This window comes from Drosophila persimilis, unplaced genomic scaffold (genome assembly GCF_003286085.1).
Source record: "Drosophila persimilis strain 14011-0111.01,24,50 unplaced genomic scaffold, DperRS2 tig00000477-arrow-pilon, whole genome shotgun sequence".
NCBI classification, from domain to species: domain Eukaryota; kingdom Metazoa; phylum Arthropoda; class Insecta; order Diptera; family Drosophilidae; genus Drosophila; species Drosophila persimilis.
In genome coordinates this window covers 874,741-893,649 of record NW_020825313.1, presented here as the reverse complement: position 1 = coordinate 893,649, position 18,909 = coordinate 874,741, and the positions used below count along the sequence as shown (strand labels likewise).

Below are 18,909 nucleotides of genomic sequence, written 5' to 3'. Positions count from 1 at the left end.
AAGATCCTCCTAGGCACTGTAATGTCCGAGAATGCCAGCATTTTTGGTGAAGCTCTTCGATGTTTGCGAATAATTCTCCGCGGCCATGGTCGCTGGAATTTTCGCTAGGTGTTGCATGCGAAGATATCGATAGGCGAGACCCTAGAAGCGCTGAGAGGAAGGTATTTTTTTGAACAGAGTGGCAGGGCCAAAATTTAAGGGGAAAGGTTAGCGAAGAGTGGCCACCTGGTCCTGGAGAGTTAGAGTTCCGCGCGCTCTCCGGAGCCGTTGTGAGAGGATTTCCGATCTCATCCCATAACGGAGTCCCGAAGCCAACTCACCCACACCCAAAAGAAAAGAGAGCCGCCAGCAGCCCGAATCAGGCCATGCCCTTGAACCTGGTTCAAGGGCGATAGAAGAGAGAGCGATGGGGATCGGCAGCCGGGAGCATTAAACAGAACAGCCAAGAGGGGGTTCAGAAAGAAAAATTCCCGCAACGGAGGAGCATGCGCGCCGGACACAGTGACTTAGCGATTTTTTTTTTGTTCGGAAAGAAAAAGTGAGTGGGATGAGGATGGAGTAGTGGCCATCACCCTGCAAAAAAATGAATAAAAGATAAATAAATGTGATTCCAGGGGATCCAGATCAGGGAAAGACCAGGAACCAGGACCAGGAAGCATAAGAGTGAGTCCGCTCCAAAGGGGGAGTAAAGAAACCCCAAATTTATTTTTTTTGTTGGCCGTAGGGAATAGGTCACAGCTCCGCCACCCTGGCTTGTTTTTCCTGCTGGTCTCGAAGGAACAGACCTGGCCACGTAGTGCGGGACCCTCGCCCACTTAGGGAGAAGAAAAAAATCACATCAACTTATTTACTCTAACTAATTATTTTTGTTAGACGTCTCCAGTTATAAGTATATGTAATTTAAGTCCGTCCATATTTATTATATATATGTAACCTATTTATTTATATTTATTATATTATTTATTCCTATTAATCTAATTATTTATTAACCGCCAGTAGTACTAAGATGAGGGGGGGATGAATAGGCAGGCCTAGTTTAGAAATGATATCGTGTGAAAATAGGAAATGAAGTGAAAATTATAACGAAGAAATGAATTGTTAAGCGTTTCGTATGGGGGGAAGAGGAGCCACAGCAACGAGAGGGTAAGGCTTTTGCAAATGGCAGGGAGATCCGGAACGTGTGATTCAGATCTCAGGTAGGGTGGGTGCGTCGGGGGTAAAACATCGACACCTCGACCTGGTCCAAGTCTGTGTTGAGGGAAGACTGTAATGTTGTTTGTCGAGTAGAGTCCGTTTTTTTTTCAGTTTATTTTTCGTCGGTTATTTCTGTTGTTTCATTTTGTTCGAGATGTCCAATTAGTTGGTTGTTGTGCGACCTGAGGGCTTGGGAAGTATCCAGCCCTGGGATGACTGGCTAGCCGGCCTTGCCCCAAAGAAAAACAAAGGTTCGTAACAACTTTCCTTTCTGATGTGAAATTTGGAAAATGAATTCTTTGTTCTTTGCCGTAATAAGAAAGTTGCCGCTTAAATGAAAGGCTTGAGTAAGGAAAGCATGAAAATTTTCACTGATTTTTTGAAATCAGCTGTCAATAAACTCTTCATCTTCATCTTTTAAAAAAAAAAAGCCAACAAATTCTTAACTGCAGCCGGTTAGAAGTTAACTCTCTCATGAGAAATCCAATTTTCGTTATCGGACACTTCAATGTTTTGATATATGTTAACCCGACATCGAAAGCCCGGTCTTAATATAATTTTTTTTTTAGAGTATGAATAAATAGTTTTCTGCTGCTGCGCTACCACCACTTCAATAAAAATTCTTCATGAATTCTTCTCACTCTCACTACATGCTTGTCTCATAAGGTTTTTATTTAATTAAGGTGTAGTTGGATAAAAAGTAAAATAATAAATGGAAATCATGGTATGTTTATCGTATATTTTGAGAATCAAACGGTATTTTTTATGGATACTTCTGCGGTCACACTGCAGCCCCAAGCGCTTGCTCCCAGAAACGAGAATTCGACGCGTACAATGGACAAACAGTTTTGAAAACAAATTCATTGTTTTACCGGACAAACATTTAGTAATACAAATATTCCATTAATGCGTACTGGTTCTTAAACAAAACAGATGTAAATTGTAAGTGTAGAAAATTCTATATTATTCCTTTTGCGCTGCTTGTGTGTCTAAAGTAATTACGTACATACCTATTTTGTTAGGGTCACCATATATAAAAAGGGGTGGAGTGTGTAAATGACAGTTGCGCATGCAAAACCGATTAGTTCCCACCAAAATGTACTTGAGCTTTAAAGGGGATTAGTCAAAGATATGTGGTTATAAATACTAAATCTAAACTTTTCTACTATAACGCCCTGCATCTTAAATACATATGTATGTATGTACATATTCAATGTCGTATACGTGAACGTGTTATATTTTTAAATGGCGGCTCAGAAGTTGTGTCTTTTCATTATATGAAGTTTTTTTCAATAATCATGTTGATGCGTGCTTATATTGGTGTTCACCAGTTAAATAAATTTGTTGTTTTTCACGATCAATTTATCGATTCTGCATCAATCAGCTGTTTTGATTAGACACATATACACTGTACATACTCGTGGATCGTAATGCGAGATATTTCGGAGAAAGATCCTTTGACCAGTCGCACTTACAAGAAAAATCATTGCAATCATAAAAACTATAAAGAAGCTTGTCATGCTTGTAAACACACGTTACTCGGAATACATTACATATATCTCAATCATACGAAAAGACTGTAATGCTCACTCATTCCCATAATGCTGATCTATCTAATCTTTTTATGTTATCTATTACTTGTGGAAAATCATCTACAACACTCAACTAGTATTAATGCGCGTTGAGTTCATTATAATAACAGCTTGTCTCCAACGCATACCGAAATATAAGCCTGCAATATCATTTCTTAACCAGAAGTTAGACTCAACATGGCAGATCTTATGCGTTTGAGTAATGTGGATGTTGTTATTCAGAAAGAAAAACTCGGATCACCAACGGGCTGCTCTGATGACTGTAACATGGCATCGCTTGCTGGTTTGGGTGTCATGGTGGCTAGTGGTGGAATTGATTTGACTGATATGGCGCAGGAATTGGATCAGGATGAGTTTGAGGGACCTCATTTGCTAAACGGTAAGTTTAAACTTTTTTAATAAAAACTAGTAAGTTCCATGTGATTTTATTTTATTTAAATTAAATAAGTTTATTATTTAAAGGAAATTGTATATTTTTAATGTATTTTAGAGGTGCGCAAAATTCAAATGCAAAATAGATCATTTTTGGCGGTTTTTTTTTCTGCGAAATTTTGACTTAAATCTTAATATGAAAGCTTAAAAATTACCCAGGCGGCAATCTTTATAGAGTTGAGGTTAGATTGATAGCTTTAATATCTTTTCAGAACTTGGAAGTTTTTTAAAACTTGGCATATCATAGCCTACTAGTACCAAAGACTATACGAAAGAATGAGGGACCATTCTGTGGAGGGGCATTTCTTGATACCCAGTAGACAGAGGGCACGAGTAGGGCTTCATGGATATTTATACCCGATACTCAAAATGAGTATTGGGGTATATTAGATTTGTGGTAAAAGTGGATGTGTGTAACGTCCAGAAGGAATCGTTTCCGACCCCATAAAGTATATATATTCTTGATCAGCATCAATAGCCGAGTCGATTGAGCCATGTCTGTCTGTCCGTCTGTCCGTCCGTCCGTCTGTCCGTCCCCTTCAGCGCCTAATGCTCAAAGACTATAAGAGCCAGAGCAACGATGTTTTGGATCCAGACTTCTGTGATATGTCACTGCTACAAAAATATTTCAAAACTTTGCCCCGCCCACTTCCGCCCCCACAAAGGGCGAAAATCTGTGGCATCCACAATTTTAAAGATACGAGAAAACCAAAAACGCAGAATCGTAGAGAATGACCATATCTTTTAGACTGCGGAATCTGAATTGGATCGTATTATTATTATAGTCAGCATCAAGAAAACAATTTCATTTTTTCTCGCCCTGTCTCTCTCTAACACACACGTAGCATAGGCGGCTTTGCTTAGAGTAAAACATTAGCGCCTAGATCTCAGAGACCATAAAAGCTAGAGCAACCAAATTTGGTATCCACACTCCTAATATATCGGACCGAGACGAGTTTGTTTCAAAATTTCGCCACACCCCCTTCCGCCCCCGCAAAGGATGCAAATCTGGGGATATTCACAAATCTCAGAGACTATTAAAGCTAGAGTAACCAAATTTGGTATCCGCACTTCTGTTAGATCTCACTATAAAACATTTATCTCAAAATTTCGCCCCACCCCCTTCCGCCCACACAAAGGACGAAAATCTGTTGCATCCACAATATTACAGATTTGAGAAAACTAAAAATGCAGAATCATAGATAATGACCATATCTATCAGATTGCTGAATCTGGATCAGATAATTTTTGTAGCCAAAAGGAACAAATCAATTTGCATTGGCTACGCAGCGCCCGACGTCACGCTCAGACTGATTTTCTGTCTCTCTCGCACGCGCTCTTTGTCGTGTCGTTTAATATTAGCGGCGCTGCCGGAGGAGAGCCATACTGACTTAGTATCGGGTATAACTGTAGAGTTGCGGTGTCCGCAGCAACTCACAACGTTCCCCCTCGTTTTACTTATGCCTTGTCTCTGACCTCGGTCCTGCTGTCAACTCGACTTCGTTTGTTTGTCAATGACTTGGGCAGCTGAGTCGGTCCCAGAGCCAAACAACAATAAATACGCACAAAAAATTACTTTTCAGTCTGAAAAATCGAACAACAGTGACACGCAAATGTCGATCTCAAGAAAAGTAAAAGAAAACACGTAGAGCAACGTTGCGTTTAGAGACGAAGGATAACACAAGAAAGAATTTAAGTATCAGAACCCCACGAGTTCGTACCGCGAAACATTAAACGAAAATTGAAATGGAATTGGTTGCTAATGCAATATTTTGGTTTTTATAGTCTTTGTTAGTACTTAAATCAGAAAAATAGTTTGCTGCCGAACATTGTCATATTGCTAGCGGTGAGTGTGACCTTGGTGTATATACACCAAGGTTACACGGTTTTTATATTTTACCAATAAAAACAAAAATTTGTATGAAAGCAGCCCGGAAAGTATTCATAATTGTGCTGAAAAAAGACGATAAATAGCGAAATACAGGGTGCGCCATCTTTTAGTACGGTATGGAAACATCGAATAACTTTTTTAAAAAACAACCGATTTCCATAAATAAGGTATTTTTATTTGGTTTGGTTCTTTACAATATATTTAGACTATGTTTTAAAAACAATATCAATTAAGTGGCCGCCTCTATTAAAAATTGCGCTCTTTTTTCTGCGTTTGCCATTACCTTACGATATCGGTGGATGTTGGCTCATTATATCTGCCCGCAAATGCGAAATAATTGTCTAATGCTCGAAAAGGTAATGGCAAACGCAGAAAAAAGAGCGCAATTTGTAATTGCTAATAGAGGTGGCCACTTAATTGATATTGTTTTCAAAACATAGTCTAAATATATTGTAAAGAACCAAACCAAATAAAAATACCTTATTTATGGAAATCGGCTGTTTTTTTTTAAAAGTTGTTCGATGTTTCCATACCGTACTAAAAGATGGCGCACCCTGTATTATCCGCCAATATTGGGTGAATCCATACTTCCGGAAAAGAAATATAATCAACATGTTTTGGTCATGAATAAATATTTATTTATTTATTTTCTTTCCTAGTGCTACAAGCATGGGGCTTATAATTAGAGCACTAGTCACTAGATGTCACATTGGTTTTGGTTGGGTCAAACTGAACTATTATGATTATATAATCTTTTCTAATTTAGGGTTACATACAGTGGTGCTCATACACTTAAGCCACAAGAACTACACCATGAATTTAAGCGAATATCAAGAAAAGTTTTTATTATACAGCTCCCATTTTTTGTCTCAAATTAGTTCTATATGTCAGTGTTTTAATACAACAACAACCAAGTTATGAAAATATATAGTCAGCGAAATAATTAAAAAATCTGAAATTATCTCCAAAATATCCTGCTCATATACTTAAGCCACCTCAAAAAAATGGTTAAAAAAGTTAAAATTTGCTCAGTATTCCTAGTATTTTTAATAAAACTACTTTAATATTTTGTAGGATGACCTTTCTGCTTAAGAAAAGTGGAGCCTCGCCTTGGTATTGAGTCTACAGGACGTGCCCACTGTTGAGGGGTGATTTTCCTTCATTCTTCCTGTAAAATTCGGCACAAATCCTTTTAATTGCTGTTTTTTTTTTGGGCAATGACTTGGTTTAGAATTCCCCACAAGTTCTCTATAGGGTTCTGGTCGGAACTCTCCGGAGACCATTACAAAAAATTGATTCCCTCTTGGTTAAGCCACCACTTGACTATCCTGCAGCAATGTATCGGGTCGTTGTCCTGTTAAAATATACAGGCAAGTGGCAAATTATCGGCATGTTCTCCAGATAATGTGTTACTCAGAATGTCCCTCTACATTTCGGCGTTCATAATACCTTGAATCTTCACCAGGAGACCTAAACACGATGCTGTCCATCATGAATGTTAAAAAGCGCCTTCAATTCGCCACAGTGCATACCCACCAAGGTCCTAATTTTTGAAATATGATTGTTTGGATCGAAAAATCCAAGTTTAATGTCTTTAGAAGTGATGGTAAACTATATGTACGACGTCCACCCAACAAATAATTACCTCCAGAATACACAAAGAAGACCGTTAAACATTGTGGCGCTTCGATCATGGTCTGGGGCTGTTTCACCGCATCGTGTTTAGGTCTCCTGGTGAAGATTCAAGGTATTATGAACGCCGAAATGTAGAGGGACATTCTGAGTAACACATTATCTGGAGAACATGCCGATAATTTGTCACTTGCCTGTATATTTTAACAGGACAACGACCCGATACATTGCTGCAGGATAGTCAAGTGGTGGCTTAACCAAGAGGGAATAAATTTTTTGTAATGGTCTCCGGAGAGTTCCGACCAGAACCCTATAGAGAACTTGTGGGGAATTCTAAACCAAGTCATTGCCCAAAAAAAAACAGCAATTAAAAGGATTTGTGCCGAATTTTACAGGAAGAATGAAGGAAAATCACCCCTCAACAGTGGGCACGTCCTGTAGACTCAATACCAAGGCGAGGCTCCACTTTTCTTAAGCAGAAAGGTCATCCTACAAAATATTAAAGTAGTTTTATTAAAAATACTAGGAATACTGAGCAAATTTTAACTTTTTTAAACCATTTTTTTTGAGGTGGCTTAAGTATATGAGCAGGATATTTTGGAGATAATTTCAGATTTTTTAATTATTTCGCTGACTATATATTTTCATAACTTGGTTGTTGTTGTATTAAAACACTGACATATAGAACTAATTTGAGACAAAAAATGGGAGCTGTAAAATAAAAACTTTTCTTGATATTCGCTTAAATTCTTGGTGTAGCTCTTGTGGCTTAAGTGTATGAGCACCACTGTATGTATGTTATATTCGGCATTTATTAATTATAGGTAATGTTGTCTTTTATTTTATTTTATTTAATTAGGTTTTGAGATATGCTGTTCTTAATCTACTATATGGTGGGCTCTTAGCTGCGTTTTGAACTGTGAAAGGTTACTTATCTTTTTCATGTGATGCGGAAGCTGATTAAAAATGCGAATGACATCGACGAAGAAATGCCTCTCGGAATTTAAAGTTTTATGTCGAATGGTGATAATATTATTTGTTCTGACGGAATTAGTGAATCTAAGAATTTGGTGCAGGTATTCGGGTTGTTTGGTGAATATTATCTTATGAAGGAATGTTAGCATCTTATAGTCAATCCATTTAAAAAAATGTATTTCGAATATTTTGAATGAAAAAGCTGAAATTCTGTCATTACGGCTTAACCCAAATATATATCTAGCTGTATTATTAAAGCACACGTTCAATTTTTACCTGTCTGCGAAACCAAAGTTTCTCTACAGTGCCTCTATGCCTCTATATATTTTAAAATGTAGCCCACTCCAGGGCTTTCAAACGTATGCTAACTAGGTTAGGTTAGGTTGAGGCGGCTGCCGGGTTCGCTCGGAGCCCGTTACACTTAAGCCGGTTTCGGCCCCTTGTGATACCGCATGGGATCATTCTTTCCTGCGTTGTGAGACTTCCTGTCAGCAATTATCCCATCCAGATGTTCTCACAAAGTTCGCTATCTTCCTGGGACATAGTTTGGACATCTCTGAAATGTCGTGTAGAGAGGCTGAGCCCAAGTGCTGTAGCCTTCTTCTGCTGAGAGCTGGGCAGGAGCAGAACAGGTGTTCCACTGTCTCCTCCTCTTCCTCGTCTCTACAGCTGCGACAAAAATCATTATGTGGGGCGCCCAGCCTGTTAGCGTGGGTGCCTATTAGCCAGTGTCCCGTGAGGGAACGTATGACTACGCTGCACCTTTTCCTGCCTAGCGTGCATAGCTCGGAGGTGCGCTTCTTGTCCATGGTCGGCCATGTTTGCCGAGTTATGCGACATCGTGGCACTATTTGCCACATATCGTTTGATAGTCGCTTGTATTGCTCTTTTATAATAAGCTTACAGGTGGCCATTGTCATACAGATATCCTCCTTGTCTTGGAGAAGGGGGATTGTAGTGCCAGATCTGGCCAGCTCGTCCGCTATACAGTTGCCCTCGATGTCCCGGTGGCCCGGGACCCAAATCAGGCTAATAGCAAATTGCTGAGCCATCTCGTGCAGAGATTTGCGGCAGTCTGCCTCGGTGGCCAAGTTCGAGGAAATCGCACTTAGCGATTTGATCGCACCCTGGCTATCGCTATAAATGTTTAGCTTGGTTGCCGTAACGGCAACCGCTTGTAGGCAGTCTAGAGCCTCCCTGATTGCTATGACTTCCGCTTGAAAGACACTGCAATGATCTGGGAGCCTGAAGGAATGCCTTATGTTTAGCTGTTCAGAGTAGATTCCCCCTCCGACTCTGTCGTCCAGCTTTGATCCATCTGTGAAGATATTTATGGCCCCATCTGGGCCTGGGAGTGCAGTCGTTGCCTTCTTCATTCTGTCTTTGACATTCAGGTTCCAGTTAAGCTTTTTGTCAATTACCAACCTTAAGTAACTGGTACTGTCGCTAAAGGAGAGCCTGCATCCATGTAGTATTGGTGGCTTGAGGGGCGGGACCTTGTTTTTATTTGTGAATAATACGAGTTCCGTTTTTGAGGGATTTACTCCCAGGCCGCGCGACTCTGTCCATTCCGAAAGTTGCGCTAGCTTTGCGGTCATAAAGTCGCACAGTGTTTGGGGAGGAGACAGGACACCACCTTGCGGGGTGCCTCTGTTGACATACCTTGACTGGGCGGACGATCCCATCGATGATGTCACCGTCCTGCATGTGAGCAATTGATCAATGGGCATCACCAAATGACTGTCCACCCCCAGGTCAGTCAGGGCTTCTGTAATGACGCCCGGTACAACGTTGTTGAAAGCTCCCTCAATATCGAGAAAGGCTATGAGTGAGTACTCTTTGAGATGCAGAGATTTCTCTACCGTTGAGATCACTTCATGAAGAGCCGTTTCCGTGGATTTTCCTTTCCGGTAGGCATGCTGTGCGCCTGACAGCAACTGAGGGTGTATAGTTGTCCTCAGTTGCAGCCCGACGAGTCTCTCAAAGGTTTTGAGGAGAAATGACGACAGGCTGATTGGTCTAAAGTCCTTTGCAGTTGAGTGCGAGGCTTTCCCTGCTTTGGGAATGAAGACCATCTTTGCCTTAAGCCATGCTCGCGGGATTGTACCCACAGCCAGTATCTTCCTGAAGATACCTTGTAGCCAGTTGATGGCCGTATCCCCGTCCTTCTGAAGTTGGGCCGGGATTACCTGGTCTGGGCCTGGCGATTTGAACGAGTTGAAGCTGTTTATTGCCCAGCTTATGTTACGTTTTGTGAGGATGTGATCCATCGAGGTTACCGGTCCCTCTCCTGGGAGATGTACCGTCTCGATGGTTGTGCACCCTGGGAAATGCGTGTCTAGTAGAATGTGCAGGGACTCCTCACTGGAGTTGGTCCTCGGGCCGTCATTCCTTTTAAGAAACCCTACCGAGGGGTCAATTGTTGGCTTTCCTGGGATTAATATAGTCCTTAGGTTTCGGACACTCGAGGGATAGTGTGTTCTCGATGTATCTGTGGTCAGAGAAAGAGTGGTCATCAAGGACTTGCGAACTCTTGAACTCACTAAGTTTGTGAGACACTAAGGTGAGGTCAGTAACCTCCTGTCGATTTGTAATTATAAAAGTTGCCCCGATTAGAGTTAAGGATGAAGCTGAGAAGTGACTCACCCCTTACATTTGTGCTCGAGCTCCCCCATTGAGTGTGGTGAGCGTTGGCATCACAACCTATTAGTAGGTCTATGTCCGATCTCTCGCTGTCGCTGGCTAGTTTGCGAACAACGTCGTTGGGAGGATCGATTTCCTCATAGGCCATGTAGGACGACATCAGCCTTAGATGTATCCCTTGCTATCACTATAATTATGGAGCAAAAAGATATTAAGGTGCTTTCTGGCGAGAATGCAGGTGCGGGTTTTACCTTCATGTTGATCTACAATTATCTTGTGCTCCTTCGACCCTAGTTCACAAACCTTGTCTCCCACTATCCAAGGTTCCTGGATTAGGGCTACGTCTGCTCCGCTCTCTTTGAGGCGGAGTATAAGAGCAGCGGATGCTGCTTTACAGTGGTGGAGATTGATCTGAAGGAGCCTCAAGGACATCCTTAGTGTTCTCCACCACTGTAATATCGGCATCTGGATCGTCCTCGGCAACACATCGCCTCGAAGTCGCATCTCAGCGTGCCATCGGTGGAGTAGCCCTCTGGGTCTGTCTCCGTGTGATCGTCGGGTGCTTCGATTTCCGAGGCAGCGTCCTGCTCGACTGGCTTGTCGATAGGACGCGCCCCGGCCGCTGCATCCGACTTGTAGACCTTTACGGTCACCGAGCTGAACCCAAAATTGAGCTCGCCTTTGGCAGCCTCAATCGGGGCCAGCGACGCTTTGTTGAGGACGACCACCGCCTGGTTTGTGGGGCCCTGTGTCGTCTCAACTTTGACCACCTTCCAGTCCGATGTTGGGAGGTGGGGGTTGCATCTTTGCAGCATTTTAAGGATGCGTTCCGGCTCCTTCATGGAGGCGGGCACCCAGACTCTCGCCCTTGGTCTACTGGGCATTTCGCTCCAGTCTACAGCGGCGAGCTTCGCCCCAGGGTAGATTCCCCGACTTTGTACGCTACCCCTGCTTTGTACAGCTGTACGGAGCGCTCGTCTTCACAGGAGTCTCTTGCGAGCGCTGCCTCTTTGGCTGAGGGGCTTCCTTCTTCGGTGCTTCCTTGCCAAAGTTCGGCAGCACCTTCGAGGCCCACTCAACCTTCTTTAACCATTTGTCCGTTGGGCTGGACATATGGATTGCGTTCTGCCGACGGAGTATATTGCCAGCACTCCTTCTATCGGCATATGTAAATGGCTTGGCTTGGACACTAGTAGATGGTAACTCATCACCCTCCACTTTACCAGCAGGAAGGGCAGCCACAGGATTGCATAGCCACTCTGCCAAGTTATCGGTTTTGGGAGCCAATTCACCACACACACCCCGAATCCGAGATGGGACCCCTTTGGGCTCTCCCTAGCATCTTCCGCCGCGCAGGTTTTCACTGCTGGTTTGTGGGTTGGGCCAGGCCCTTGTGCCGCTGCCTTCCCCTGTTTGGGATTGCTCCCTGTTGTCATTTGGGGAGTGCCAGACTCATTTTGTTTTGTTTTTGATTCTTCCATTCTTTTCCCACGAGCTGCGGAGAAGGGGTACGGTCCGTCCGGGCAGAGATCCACGTTGCCCGGATAAGGCATACTTAGAACAGGGGGCTGCCAAGTCCCGGAGCTCTCCGTTAACGACTGGGCTAGTTTTATATACCGGGCCCCCAGCTAGGCTGACTCTCGGCACGGGTCGAATAACACTCTTAGTCCGGCCCGGTGTGTATGCTAACGAACAAAATAAATAAAATTGCTGAATATAAGCTACCGTATCTACCAGACGTGGTTTTTGTGCTCATCGCTCCAAAATTGTTTGAAACTACTGATACCCAACAGATTCTTTTCCGACAAGGCCGTATTTAATATATGAATAGGAAAATAGCATAAACGGGAACGAAATATTGTGTGTTTCCGTTTCCGCAAACCAAAAAACGCAGGTCTCTCACTGAGCAGAACACTTTTTGTCTCTTCCCTTGTGTTATGTGTTTCTGAAAGAAATGAGAGGTTTTTATCAGTCACGCCGAAAGTGTCAACTGTTATTTGCGAGGTCAGCCTTATACACATACATAAATGCGTATTTATACATATGCACATTAGGGTGAAGTGAAACTGGCAGAAAAGATACTCAAACAATAAAGTTAAGGTCAATAATTTGTGAAATTATTAAACTATTATAGTGAAAAAAAAGATTGTGGTCTTAACAATTAATATTTTGCTTGCTAGTAAATGCTACATATAGTACTGCAAAATAATGTGCAAGAAATAATTGAATATAATATAAAATAGTAGGATCCTTAATATTCGTCCTTGAAGGACATGCGATGTATCATTTGAAAGGTATTTGAATTATAGCTCAAAAATGTATGGTAATTCACCACTTGGTTAAAATGATAATCAATTTAAGTTTTATTTTTGATTTTTTAAATGAAAGTTTCGGAATAACTGTTATTTGTAGTTTTAAAAAAATCAAATCAAAATCAATTTTTATACCCGATAATCAAAATGTGTATTCGATTTGTGGTGAAAGTGGGTGTATGTAACATCCACAAATAAGCGTTACCGACCTCATAACGTATGTACTATATTATTCATGAGCATCAATAGCCGAGTCGATATAATCATGTTGGTCTTTCCGTCACTTTTTATGAGCGCCTAGACTTCATGAGCGGAGACTATTAGAGCTAGAACAGTCAAATTTTGTCTCCAGACTCCTGTGATATCACACTGTTAGAAGTGTAATTCAAAATTTTGCTCCGTTCCATAAAGTTAAAAAATGTGTAAAAAAAAATCAAGCTCCTATCACATGACGCATGACGATAGTTTGATATGTCATAAATATAAATATTTATAGTACGAACGACAGGAAACAACCGGAAACAAAAATAACCAGCCAGGCTCCGCTTTTCACATTCACAAAAGTTTTCCGATTTACGTTTGAATACACATAAATTTTAACTCCCGTTTAAACATTCCGCAAGATTTATTCGTTTTCAAAACGAAAACATTTTTGTTGACGAAATGAAAAGTAAACGGCTTTTTATACAACGAAAAGAACCTTAATTGCAAAAAGAAAAAAAAAAAAAAAACAATTATTGATGCATTTACATAAAATTGGCACCTACAGTGGCGAGCACATGTGGATACATGTTTTTCACTTTTCACTTTAAGCGCCTGTAAAATCTTTAAAAAGGAATAATCCTTATGATTTTTTTTTTAAAGATTCTTTAATTTAGTGATAATGAAAAAAGACAATAGTGTAGCTGCTATACACCGTCAGGCTTCCTCGTCCATGCTTTATTGTTTCCTTGACCATTGGAGCGGTATCAGTAGTATTTATTTCGATCAGACTGAAAACGGTTTATTTTGGTATATCTGACCCAATTACCTTCTTACAATCTTCCGTGGTCCAGTTCCTATGCTCCTCGCTAAATATAAGATGCGCAGTCACTTTTTGTGAGAGAAGGAAATCGATGGAATAATGAAGAAAGAATATTATTTTCATATTTAGGAACCCATTTTGTCAAATTTTATAGACAAATGTTTCTTCCCCATATCCGAGATCACTTTCCAGCAAGACGGTAGCCCGACGCACACGGCTAAGTTCGTGAAAAATCGTCCCAATAATTCGAGTTTTCACTTAATCCAGTGGCCTGCTCAATAGCCCAGATCTAAATCGCATTGAAAATCGATGGGCTCTGTTTAAAAAACATTGGAAAAGTACGAGTCTGCACCAAAGGGATTGGGTGAGTCTTTGGGAGAGCGTGAGGTCGGAGTGGCGCATGATACCTTGCCAGCACCTACTAAATTTAGTCGAGAGTATGCCAATACTTATTCGGAATATGATAAAAGCTAAGGCCCTTTAGAACAAATATTTTTTAGAAATTATGAAAGTAAAAAATTTGAAACGTTATCCGCAAAAGTAAATGAAAAACGGAACCTGCCTGAATAATCTCATAATATTCGTCGACAGCTTGACAAAGTTCGCGAAGATATGTTCAACGAATTAAACGTATGATGGCTATTTATTTTGACGGTCGTAAAGACAAAAATGTATTTATGTACTGTTTTAGCGCGAAAAACTATCACTGAAAAAAAATAGCTCATTAATATCTGAACCGGGCTCAGAATACATCGGTCTTATTTCAATTCGGGAAAAGCAGCACACAATTAAAATAATATTGTCTAGTTTTTAGAATAATCATATGAATATCCTTTTCTTGTAACAATTGAATGTGATCGAACTGCTGTAAACACTGGACATAAAAACGAACTTACTGTTTCTTCCTCGCTATCAGATAAAGACTTGGGTACTTAAACTTGCCATGAACTGTTTGGTCTTCGGTTAGCGAATCCTAATAATTTATTGTCCATGTCACGACATGACTTTTTCTACGGCTTGCTTTGTATAGGATCCGACCATAGTGTTGTTAACCCGAGACCTTCCGCTCACTACACCTGAAGACGCCTACCATCCCACTTTCGAAGTGTCGCTCGATCTAGGACCAACTGTATTGGATAGGTCGGGTAGGCTATCTGAACGTGTCGCCGTTGCTTTTGCAAATCCCAGTTTGCGAACTTTAATAACCTCATTAATGGTTTTGAATGTTGCTTCCTACTGATCTAGAAGAAATTTTTTATTTCTCCTCTCTATAAGTCCGACGCAAAGAATTACAAGTACATCCAATTTATCTGGTATACCTATTGCTGTTTGAGAACATTTTAGCTGCGCACCTGCAAAATCTCAGCAAATCACTCAAATCAGCTCAGCATGGATTTACAGGGCGCGATCAACTGCCATCATTAAAGGCTTTCAAGAACACTTACAGATGAATGTTTTTTTTATTATTATTATATAAAGCTAATAGATAGTTAAAACTAGGTATTAACAAGGTATGGGGCTATAGCTACTGAGGCCTTAAGCTCGCTATGTTATAATTAAACACTTGAGTATGTATGAACTTATATACATATGTACAGGGTTGGTTTTATACGTTATTATATGTTGTGAAGGAATTATTATCTAGTATACTATTGATTGAACTAGGTAGTTGAGGATTATTTTGGAATGGAATAGTGAGGATCTTTGAAGAGAGAGGGCGGCATGTCTATAGTATGTGTCTTATGTCTATGGTTGGGTTGTGGCACAGTGGGCATGCGTTGGAGGATGTATTATCCATGTAGTGGGCATTGGTGAATCTTGTGTGCCCTAGTCTCAGTCTGTTTACGATGACTTGGTGCCTTCTGTTAAGGTTGTTTAGGTTTTTGGGGGGAGGATGATTGGAAGATCGATTGATAACTTGTTGGTACCAGGGGGAAGTCTTAGTGAGGAGGTCTGTTTGTTTCGATAGGAGGATTTTCTTAAGGAATAGTGAGATGTCGTTAGAATTATGATTGGGAGTATATATGAGGGGTTGTTTGGAGGTAGTTTTGGCTGCGGTGTCAGCAATTTCGTTCCCTTTTATGCCAATGTGGCTAGGTATCCAGATAATTCTTATTTTTGGGAATATTTTGGTGACGAGGTTACGGATTGTGGTGGGGTAGTACTAGAAATTGTTGGGATTGGTAATTGCGGAAATAGAGGAGAGTGAATTAGTGCAGATAGCGTATCTTCCGCGTTTGTTGCGGTTTAATTTTATGGTCGATGTCTCACTGCAGATGCTATAGCTGGTAATGCCTGCTGCTTTGGAGCCGTCTTTGTATAGAAAGGTGTGTTGGTGGAGGTTGGATTTGATGGTGTGGAAGAGTTGGTGGAAGACTATTGGGGGAGGTGGTGTTTTTATTGTGTTTGGGTAGGGTGATGTTGGTTGCTTTAAGGATGGTTGTCATGTTGAATTTATTGGTGTTGGAGGTTTTAATCGGGGAGAACGGTATGAGGTTATTCTGGGAAATTTGTTTGGCTCTGTCAATCGTGCTTAGAAGTCTGTGTTTTTTTTTTTTTTTAGGTTTTTTGGGAGTGAGTTTAAGGTTAAGGTTTTTTGCCCGTTAGAAAATCTCGCTTGTTTTCCAAGGTGTGTAAGTTGGCTTCGGATAGAAGGTTGTTAGTGGGTGCGGTGCGGAATGCACCCAGCTGGCTTTTTGGTGCGTATCCGTATATGGGGAGGCAGAAGTCTACTTTGGCTATGATTAGAGATTTCATAATTTGTACAAGTGTTGAGGTGTGGCAGTGTATTTTAAGGATGAGAGGTGTTTGATAATGCCCAGTGGCTTGGCAAGTTCTATTTTAAGTTTATTGATGTGCGCATTCCAGTTGTATCTGGAGTTGAGTGTGAGGCCTAGTAGTCTGAGTCTGAGTCAGCTGTTTTGGTTGATGGATGTGTTGCCAGTAAGGAATTTTGGTTTGCAGTTTTGTTTGCGACATATGTGTAGGAGTTGGCTTTTGTCATTGGAGAGGTCTGCTCCTGACTGAGTGCACCAGTTGTATATTTGGTTGAGGATTGTTTGGATGTCGGTTGTGGCGCTTTTCCTTTTGCTGTGTTGGATGATAAGGAGGAAGTCGTCGGCGTATGCACGGAATTTGATCTGCTTGTGAAAGGATAAGATTTCGGACAGTGGGTTGTACCAAAGACTATTCAATACCAAGATGTTGCATGAGCGACCAAAAAGCTGTTCTATGGCGGGTCCTAACATTAGAACCCAAAAGGCACGAGGGAGCGCGCGGGGTTTTAATTCCCTTTTCGCCTGTACTTCGTCTCTATCGCGACCCCGCTGCCCATCGGTTTCGTCGGTTCAGCAATTCTGGACTCTCGAGCCTCAGCACCGTCGAAGCGGTGGTCGTGGATCGTCGATGTCTTTGGAGCGGCACAGTGGGACCTTTGGCCGTCTCAGCTTGCTAAATTAGTTAGTGAATATGAGTTCAATAAATATTTGCACACTGAAAAAATGTTAAACTTTGAGTGCTTATATCTTCTAAACTAAAACTATCTTGAAAATTCGATTGGAAAATTCTCTATTAGATGCGTACATTAAATTTATCTAAAGCACTCTTACAATTTTTTGACTATTTCGGCTGAGTCCCCACTGTGCCGCGCCAAAGACATCAGCGACCACGCTTTTGTATTCTTTCTCTCGAGACACACCGACTCCACGCTGACCGAGGCATTAACGAAGCCGAGTAGCATTTCGGAGGCGAAGGTAGCGTAAAAGAGAATTTAAGTACTAGCCCCGCGCGCCCGTACCATGAAGCGTCAAACGAAAATTGAAAAAGAATTTGTTCCTCATGCAACATCTTGGTATTGTATAGTCTTTGGTTGTACGCTATAAGAAAAAGGATAACTGAGATGGGGGAGCCTTGGGGTATGCCGTTTGGGAGTGGTTCGAGCCACTTTTCACGAGGATTTTCCTGTTTGACATGAAGTTTATGACATATTGTAACATTCGTGGACCTACTTTCCATTTTTTTAGTTGTTGAATAATGGAATGAATTCCAGTTTTGTCGAAAGCTTTGGTGAAGTCAAGGGATATTAAGGTTAGATGTTTTTTTAGGGCAATGGCTCTGATAGCTATGTGGTCTACGTAGAGTACACTATCTAGTACCGATTTGCCTCTTTTAAAACCTAGTTGGCTGTTGTGAATTAGTTTGTTGTTCAAAACAAACCACCATAACCTTTTTGCGTTTTGGCTAGGCAGGATTTTATGTCTGTTAGTGGTTTTAGAATCGGGAGGACTAGGCTGAGTTTGAGTGATTGTGGGATGTATGAGTCGAGTATTTTGTTAAAGTGGTTTATTATTCTGATTTTATGGGTGGGGGGGTGCGTTTTTTATCATTGAGTAGGAGATGCGGTCGAGGCCGGGGGTGTTTCCTTTCAGGGAGTACAGTGCTGATAAGAATTCTATGAGTGTAATGTCCTTTTCGATTTATAGTGCTGAGGGTGTGGGATTTGTTCGTACGGAATGTTGGGGAGAAATTACGATCGTGAGCTTCATCTGACCACGTGTGGGCGAAGGAGTTGGCTATTTCGGTTTGGTTGGTTGTGTTTGTTTGGGTATGTGGGTTAAAGATATTGTAAATGTTTTTGACAGGGTAAAGTCCGCATAGTCGTCTGATGTTAGACCATGTGTGTTAGGATGTGTCTGAGTTGGGGTGTATTTGGGTTGTGAAATCAAGAATCGATTTCTGTTTAGCTTCCCTGATTGCTCTTTTGAATTTGGCTTTTTTATATTCTATGTAGGTTGTGTTGTTTATGTCTCGGTTGAGTTTATTCCATTTAGTGGTTTTTAAACTTTTAAGTATTGTTAGTTCTTTGTTCCACCAGCGAACGGTACGGGGGAAGGAGAAAGTGGTGTTTTGGGGGATGGAAAGATGGGCGCTTTGGATTATTATGAGCGTTTTCCCTGTTGACGTCGCTTGTTTGGGTAGTGGAGTTGAGTTTATGGATGTGTTTTTGGTAGAGGTCCCAGTCGGCTCTTTTCAGTTTGAAGGACGGTTTTGAGGTAAATTTTGGAAGGGAAGGGTTGTTGAAAAGAGAGATTAGTATGGGGAAGTGGTCGCTGCGTGGAGGTCGTCTATTACTTCCCATATGGTCTACGAAGGAGGCTAAAGTTTTCCCTCTTAGTTTGGCCTTAGGTGAGCCCCAGTAGAGGTGCCAGCTGTTAA

General features: G+C 41.3%; 1 protein-coding gene across 2 annotated transcripts in view; it reads left to right on the top strand.

Moving 5' to 3' along the window:
* The first annotated feature begins 2,005 nt into the window (after nt 1–2,005).
* Nucleotides 2,006–18,909, top strand: part of LOC6603322 (ras GTPase-activating protein 1) — a 107,922-nt gene continuing 91,018 nt past the window's right edge. The window contains exons 1-2 of one of the 2 annotated variants that reach the window (XM_026990004.1): nt 2,006–2,136; nt 3,009–3,165. In XM_026990004.1, the coding sequence (XP_026845805.1) occupies nt 3,054–3,165 (112 nt within the window). In that variant the 5' untranslated portion in view covers nt 2,006–2,136; nt 3,009–3,053. Of the gene's footprint in view, nt 2,137–2,893; nt 3,166–18,909 lie in introns of those variants that run through there. The other variant, XM_026990003.1, reaches the window with a different exon arrangement.